The sequence below is a fragment of the Pongo abelii genome, chromosome 8 (assembly GCF_028885655.2).
Source record: "Pongo abelii isolate AG06213 chromosome 8, NHGRI_mPonAbe1-v2.0_pri, whole genome shotgun sequence".
NCBI classification, from domain to species: Eukaryota; Metazoa; Chordata; class Mammalia; order Primates; family Hominidae; genus Pongo; species Pongo abelii.
The window spans coordinates 110,827,797-110,836,016 of NC_071993.2; the positions used below are offsets into that span (position 1 = coordinate 110,827,797).

At 51.1% G+C, this 8,220-nt stretch overlaps 1 protein-coding gene and 1 long non-coding RNA gene across 9 annotated transcripts in view; one reads left to right on the top strand and one right to left on the bottom strand.

Moving 5' to 3' along the window:
• Nucleotides 1-2,324, bottom strand: part of SH3PXD2A (SH3 and PX domains 2A) — a 258,377-nt gene extending 256,053 nt beyond the window's left edge. For all 8 annotated transcript variants that reach the window (XM_054522795.2, XM_063727731.1, XM_024253349.3 and 5 more), the window contains exon 1: nt 2,220-2,324. In XM_054522795.2, the coding sequence (XP_054378770.2) occupies nt 2,220-2,291 (72 nt within the window). In that variant the 5' untranslated portion in view covers nt 2,292-2,324. The remainder of the gene's footprint in view (nt 1-2,219) is intronic.
• Nucleotides 2,325-2,512: 188 nt separating this feature from the next.
• LOC134762077 (uncharacterized) lies at nt 2,513-6,416 on the top strand. The gene is made up of 3 exons (XR_010141614.1): nt 2,513-2,592; nt 3,259-5,282; nt 5,363-6,416. It is a non-coding gene; the product is annotated as an uncharacterized LOC134762077 (long non-coding RNA).
• The last annotated feature ends 1,804 nt before the right edge of the window (nt 6,417-8,220 follow it).

The window sequence follows — 8,220 nt, forward strand, 5'->3', positions numbered from 1 at the left end:
TGAGCCAGATGAGTCTTCGGGTCTCTGCCCGTTCCACAATTCCACAACATGTAACACTTTCTCCTCTCAGTGTTTTCCAGAACCCTAGTTCAGAACTCTGCATGGCCCCATCTGTTCAGTGACATCACTCCCTGCCCCAAACATAATGTCATCGATTCTTACTCGGGAAGCGGAGATGTCCCGGGAAACACTTTGTCTGTAAAAAGGAAGGAAATGATCATTTCGAGGGAACTGGACAGGACTTCTTTTGTGTTTTTCACATAGAACAAGTTATTATCAATCTTAAAACCCAAAATCTTTCTTCCTTTTTGCCAGACCATTAATAGCTGCTTTTCAAAAATACTTTCTTAGTCAGAATCTCACCAATAATAAGCTACCATTTAATAAGAGCTCACTGCGTGCCAGGAACTGGGCTAAGTGCTTTACATAGATGATCTCATTTAATTCTCCCAACAAGTACATACTATTATTATCCTTACTTGAAATTGAGTAAACTGAGGCTGGGGGAGGTTTAAATAACTTGCCAAGGTGGCACAGCTAGTTAGTGGCTGCGTGCCAGGCTTTGAGCAAGACCGTCTAACTTCAGAGCCCCAGCACGCAACCTTGCCTTTCATCCTGTCTGCGGTGGGCCCCGGTTCTAGTTTTTTACCAGTGTGTCCTGCATCTGCAACCTTGGGCACCATCGGTGGGAGCTGAAATGTGATGTTTCATTTAAAATCCAGAGATGGAAATGCACCTGCCTGGGTCTCAAAGCAGAGTACCATCTGTTGAATGCAGTGCCGAGCTCAACCGAGGACTACAAATGAGAACCCTTAAAACTTAGCCTGCAACATTTGAGAAAAATAAACCCTGGGATATACAAAGGGACATCTGTCCACAGAGCAGGTTGACCACCTGGTGACCCAAGACCTCCAAAAAGAGCTTTCTTGTAACAGCAGCGGAAGATGCTTGCTGGACCAGATGACATAAAACAAACAACTCTAAGGGTGTCAGGGACTGGACCCGACAGGCACCCACCTCCCTGCCTAGTCAGGAACCTGCCTCCACATTTACCTCCTCCCCATATGAGCCCAGCCGCATTTGCTCAGCTGTAAAGAAACTCAAAGTTCAGAGCTACACTGGTGACAAAGGCAAAAAGAGTAGCCCGAGGCTGACATTGCCACAAACCCCAGTCCCTTTGCAACAGTGGAAGAAAAGGCACTTCAGAGATCAATGTACAATCCAGGGCAGCAACCAGCGCCTGTTTTAACTGTTAAGATTAATGCTTTGAGCACTGGAACTGCTCCTCTAAATACCCAATTTGCAAATAACATGCAGTCCTCTGTGCTTGGGTCTCTTCTATCTCAAGTACAGGGGCACAGACGCTCAGAGGGGTCAAGGACACCGTGTTTACTTCCTAAGGTGTGAGGGATGGGAAGACAGGACCGGCTGAGATGAAAGGGGAACTGTCACATAGGCTCTGGAGCTGCCCCAGTCAACCTTAACCCCTTCTCATTAAAGTTTGGGGGAGGAAGGGGGAGGGGCGGTTCCTCGGAGACCACAGCAAACATTCGCCTCCTCGTGTCTGGAGATGGAGCATCACTTAAGAGGAAATGAACCCGGTTAAGGGTCACGTCCAGAGGAGGGATAAAAGGAAAAGCCACAATTCTCCTCACACCGACGGACACAATGGCTTTAAGAGGGAAATCAAAGCTCAGCGCGGAGGGTGGAGGTTGGGCCAGGGGGCGGCGGCTTCCTTCTGCCCCCAGCCCCAGGCCTAGGAAGGCAGAGACAGAGCTGGCGTGGGAGGCAGGGCGCGAGGCTTCCCCTCCCCAGGGCGAGCTCTGAAAGCATCCCAGGCTGTGTGAGCGTGAGCGCCCAGGGCCCCTGGGGAGGGCCGAGGAGATGCGCTTTCCCGACGGGGCTGCTCTGCGAGGGGTTGACGAAAGCTCCCCCCACCATCCATCAAAGGCGGACAGATGACTTCACCGTTGTAACAGACAAGGGCAGCCACTTGCCAATTCCAATGCCAAAAAAAGAAACCGGGGGGGGAGGGGGGAGGAGGAAGGACAGAAGAGGCTTCCCTGGAGATCACAGCCCCGCGAAGAAACTCCACGGCTGCTGGTTGCCCAGTGGGCGCTTAGCTTCGGGACCTCACAGCTGGGAGGGGCGAGGGGCCATCCGGGGCCCTCCCGGGACCTCGGGTCACTCCCAGCAGGGTCGGCGGGGGCTGTACTCACGTAGTGCTTGGAGGGGTTCCTCCGCTTCTCCACGTCCACCACGGTGGCATCCTGCACGCAGTAGGCGAGCATCTTCCCCCACAAAGCAAGTGGCGCCCCCGGCGGCGTCACCTTCTCATCCCGGCCGGGCTCCGGCTCCTTCTCCAGCTGCACAGGTCCCGGGGCCGCCCGCCACCCCGGCCCGGCGCTCCGAACGCTGCCCGGACTCCCGGCGTCCACAGGTCCGGGCCCAGGGACGGGGAAGGGTCCCGGAGGGCGCGCGGGCTCCGTGCGCCCTGGGGAGCTCCCCGCCGGCCTGCCGCGCGCCCCTTCACTCCCGCGCGGCCGCCGCGCTGCGCTCGCCCGCTCGCTCGCTCGCTCTCTCCGCCGCCCGGTAGGTCCGGCGGGAACTGGCGGAGCAGAGGAGGGGCGGGGGTGTGTCCCGCCGGCGAGGGGACGGGGCGGGGGCCCCGGAGCCTGCTGTCAGCGTCCTGGGGAGGGGCCGGCGGCTCCCCTTCGCCGCTCTCCGGCTCGGGCTCCGGGGGGATCGGCGCTGGCGGAGGCTGTGGGCGCAGGAGGCGGAGGCAGGGCCTGGCAGGCAGGGAAGGGAAGGGAGGGAGGGGAGAGAAGGGAAGCGCGCGGGGAGGGGCTCCGGGCCGGGGGAGGGGCTCGGGGCGACGGGGAGGGGGCTGCAGCCCGGCCCCAGTGGCAGGGGCGGGCCGTTGAGCCCCCACCCGAGCCCAGCGCGCAGCCAGCGGCCTGGCGCGGCACCGGGCTAGTTCGCCGGGTACAAAAACTCAGGGTGGCTTCGGGGGGAGAGGGAGCGGGGAAAGTGAGCCCAGCGCGCCCCCAACCTGGCTTTCCGCCTCGGAGCGGATTTGTGCCTTTTTGTCCCCACTTTTATGTCCCCCTACCACTTCCACCCCCAGATCTTTTTAATGAGAAGTAGTTTATTACCCGGCTGTTACTGCCCAGGCCCCCGAGGAGGAGATGGGAATGGGGAAAAGGCCAGCTTTAAATCCTTCAAGCCTCTTTGGATGAACCACCTGACCCTCTGCAGGTCACAAAGGGTGAATTCTCCCCCGAAAAGTGATCGATTCGTTGCCTGAGTCGTCCATCGATCTGGGCTTGTGTAACTACCATGTGCATCATTTACCAATGACAACGTTACAGACTCTGCATAACACCACTGCCTTAAGCCCAGGGCTCCCCTGGGGACCCTCCCCAGGCTGGCGACAGGGAAAGGAGCATACAATGGTGGGAAAACCCACCCGGTTGGAGGCCAGCTCACCATGAGCTCCAGGCTCTGGCATTCTCACCCCTCCCTCTAGTCTGGAAAACCCACTTTCCAAGCCACTTGTCCGTGGTCCCTGGACTTGGAGCACAGTTACTACTTAATTCAATGTAGCTTCCCCCCTTCTAGTTCAACATTTTTTTCCCATTCTGCTTTCAAACATTTAAAGGGTAGTGTTTTCACAACTACTCCAGTTGTTACACAATCACAATAAAGCTTTGTGACTGTGGACCAATGTGAAACATCTGAAAAGAGGACAAATAATTTTATGACCTAATTGCATTAATACTTTCTTCTGTGCGTTCTCTAGACTGTCAGAACCCAGGCACAGATCTAAGGCTTTATTTAGTCACATATTTGCTCTGTACAGAGTAACCCACTATTCCTCCAACCTTCCTGGGGAAGGGCGCCAGGACACCAAACGATGGCACAGGACAAAGAAAAAAAAAGATGGATGGGCCTAGGGGGCTCAGACTGTGCGAGATCTTGGCACCAGGCCAGAGCTTCTTGGTCAGAGAAGATGACAGAAAACCTTTGTGAATGTTGGAGTAGGAGTCCTGGGGGAAGGTGCACCTGGTAATGTTGCTCAGCTGATGGGAAAATGGGAGGACAGGGCACTACCTCCATGAGCAAGGATTATTCCCTGAAAGGATGAGAGGTAGACCTGGAACGGGCCCTCCATATTGAGCTCCTGAACGTGGGAGGGTGCTGGCCAGCTCCAGGTCCTCTCTGATGATGGATCAAGACAGCCTGTGAGTTTGTGAGGAAGAGATTCATCATGGCTCTCGGATAACTCGTCTTCTGTGGATGGCAACGTCTTCTGGAAGTGCTAATAAAACCTGAGAAGCCACCAGTGAGGGGAGCTGGTGTTTAGCTGTTGTGGGGGGAAGAAGAGGAGGGGGTTTAGTTTGATTTGGGTCCCCTTGTGAATCAAAGCAGTCAGCTCACCTAAAACAGCACCAGTGGTTTCCTTATTACCCTTCTTTCGGACCCAGATCCACAATGAACACATCAAGCACAATAAATTTGTAGGAGAGAGGGCCCAGTTCTTCCCCACTTCCTAGCGGCCTACAAGGTGGTAGCCTTTCTCCTGCCTAAAAAACTCCCTGCAACTTGACATTTTATAAATTCAGGCCTTTAAGCCTGACTTGAGCATACTCCCAACCTCCCCCTTTGTTCCGTAATTACCTTTATTGGAGGGAACAACTGAGTGCTCCCCACTCAACCCCATGGTGCCAAGATCTGGGCAGAAGTTATTTCTACCTGTGGGAGGAAAATGTCTTTTCTGTACTGGGGCCGTATGTCCAAGGGGATTTAAGTATGAAATGGTGCAGGCTATCTTTTCTCTGGGTACATTTCAACCTCATGCAGATTTATTTCCCACAGTGCCTTGGGAATTCCTTTCTGTTCAATACACATTTATTGAATGCCTCACATGTGCCTGGCAATCCCCCAAAAATGACAGAGCCTGGGGGAAGTTTCCTTGGAAACAGGGACTGTGCATCATTCATTAAATACCCCAACTATGCGTGGCACACAGTAGGTATATAGGATGGCCTGTGTTGAAAACATCTGCTCAAAGAGCTAGTGCTAGAAAGGATTAGAGAAACCCCTATTTTGCCACCTCCGCCCATGAACTGGAGATGACTCCAACCCAAGGACATTGTGTGAGTTAAAAATGACAAAATATAATTGTAAAAAAATTTTTTTTAAGTTTAGGATAAGTAAGGGAAAGAGAAGCCAACATAAAGATGCAAACTGATACCTGAAAATCTGATTTTCGAAAACAGGTAATTGTAGAATGCTTAGAATCAAAGAACTTTCCAACTAGAAGGGACAAGAGAGGTTATTTATTTCTCTTATTTTACAGAGGAACAAACCAAGGCCAAGAAAAACTAAGCAAGTTGCTTGATGCCACATAGCCAGTTAGTCCCAAACCAGCTGTCTTTCCCCTCCACATTTATGTGCCTATACTAGGGCAAGAAGAGCTTGTTTAAAGGGCACACTTAGCACACCTGCAGGTCTAGAATGTTGCATTCACTCAAACCCTGGAGTCCCTGGTTCCAGTTCTCCATTCACACAAGCATACGAACTCGTGATGCCTGGACTTCCCAATAAAGAGGACTGTACACTCCTCTAGAGCAGAGGCTGTGTGTGTCTCCATGGTCCTCTGTGTACGTGCAAATTCCATCAGCTCCCCTAAAGCAGAACCCGCCCTACCTCCTCTCCCATGAAGGGTCTTTGTGACCACGCCCAAAGAAGACAACATGCAGGAAAGCACTGGAAATCACAGCGTGCTATATGAAAGCACAGGAGAACCTTCTCTTCCTCTTCAGAAATCGAATGACAATTGCTAATCATACATTTGTTTACTAATCATACATCACCCTGTGACAGCTCAGCCTTCACTGTATTGAACCTTATTTGTATCTTTTATTGTTATTTAACTTTCCTGTGCTTTAGGTTGTGCCTTCTAAGCCAGTAAGAAGCCTTTGAAGGCCTTGAGGACCATGAACTTAGACTTGGACACCACCCTTTCCCTCCCCACCCTCATCATCCAGCACCTCTGCCACCTGCCACCTGCCACACACACCTGCCCACTCAGCGCAGAGCTTTATACATGCCAGGCCCTCAATAAATGGTTGTCTTTTTAAATTACTGGGATCTCAGCAGATATTTGTAGATACTGCTGCGGCTAAGTGATGCCTAAGAAGAATTGGAGGATAGAGTCTCAGAGCAGGAATTACCCAACCTGGGTTCTGGTCCTGGCTTAACTACAAACCAGCCTGTGACCTTGAAGTTCTTTCCCACGTCTGGGTCTCTGGCGCTCTTTCTGGCCCTTTCTATGCTGTACAATGGTGGATAACTTACATGAACTGAGGTCTAGCCAGACTCTCCCCCAGAGTTGTGTAAATTTGAGTGAAATTTGGGGCCCTCTTCTGGCCAAAGTTGTTTTAGCACTTTTACCTCTTGCCGCAGGGACAGGCAGGAGGGCTACAGACTGTAAGCGGTCCAGCGCTCATGCTTCTCTCTCTGCTTCTTCTCATCCTCCTCCTCCTTTTTCTTCTCCCCCACTCCCTTTCTCTCTCAAATCAGCCCTGATCTATTTATTGACTTATGTCTGGGGAGTGTCTTGAGGATGGTCCCGCCTGAGTGTGGAGCAGACAGCAAGGCCAACTGCCCAGAGAAGTAAATTGCTTGTCAGGCTTCTCCTCTCCTTGCTGGGGAACAGGACCAGGATATGGCCCCAGAACTGCCCCACCACCCAGCCCCACTGTTCACGAAATCTAGCCATACTAACAGGCCCCTCCTGTTGCCAAACCACCAGATGGTGGAAGCCGCCTCCGTCTGACACCCAGCACAGTAAGTTCATCAGCGAAATCTCAACATGCTTCTTTACACGGTCCCTTGAGAGTCTCACTCTCCTGTCTTAGCCTGGATGCCAGTGAGGGTACGTGTGCAGCAGCAGGTTTTGATAGAACCACTTGAAATTCCAGCCTTAGAAAGTGGCCATGCCCCTGGAATACCAGAGGGAAATCTGGGAACTTGCACAGCCAAAGAGGCCAAGGACATAATTAGATTCACAGAGGAAAACAATATTATTCCATAACTCCAGGCTGCATCCCTAACCCTGACCAGACATCTGGCCCCCAAACTAGTGCATTGTGTTTTAAGACCTTCAGGAATGAGTGTGGATGGTTTCATACAGTCTATCTCAACAATTGAACATACCTGGACGTGTATTCCTGGCTGGGAGGGGGTTGCCAGCATCATCTGGGTATAAAAGATCAGCCTGTATAGTTCTGTTTTAGTGATAAACCACCACAGATTTTCTTTTTCAAAATCCCCTGGATTTTCCAGAATCCAGCAAACCCTGAGTTGGCCTCTGGAAGACAAAAAGAACAGAAAAGAAAAATACCACGGGGAATTCAAAGGCAGTTTCTTTAAAAATAGCCTGAAGCCACAAATAACCAAAAATATGAGTCTGGTTTTGGTTTTATCCTCTCTTTTTTTTTTTCAATTCTTTATTGAGAAATGGCATAGAAATTACTGTTCTTTGTCCTGTTTGAATCCACACGTCTCTTTCAGGTGAAAGATTCAAGACCCTCAAAGTCAAGTCTAGCTTCAGCTCAAGCCCTGCCCTATCTAAAGCAGAAGATACCCCCCTAGTTGGTTCTTTTCTTGCCCAATAGGTGAGAGACAGAAAGCCTTAGCAGGCTGGGTTTTGCCTACATGGGTGAATCTGGCTGGGATTTGGATGGTCATCAACAAGGTATTGCCCTAGGCAGATTGCTATGATCTTACCTCCTAACAAATGAACAGTGTATGTCTTAGTTAAGACTCGTTGCTTTACAAATACTAAAAATTGAGCTAAGCTAGCTTGGAAAGGGGGAGGGGGCTTATTTCCAATATATAGTAGTGTCTCATGGAATCCACACACATCCTGGCTTCTTGAAGTAGTAGAACCAGGAAGTATCAAATCTTCAAGAACATGAGCAATAATAATTTTCTTCATCTCTTATCTCTGCTTAGCACTGTGTGCCTGATTTACTTTTTTGACTGCAGACTTTTTCTCGTTTCTTCACTCATGTAGCAGGAGCCCCCCACAACACATAAGTGTCTACCAATCTCTCAATTCCAGACACACCTGAAGACTCGCTGGCTGCCTCTGGAGTCCAGTTCCCCCGGTTTGCTGGGGAAAAAGAATCTGATTGCCCCAGCTTGGGT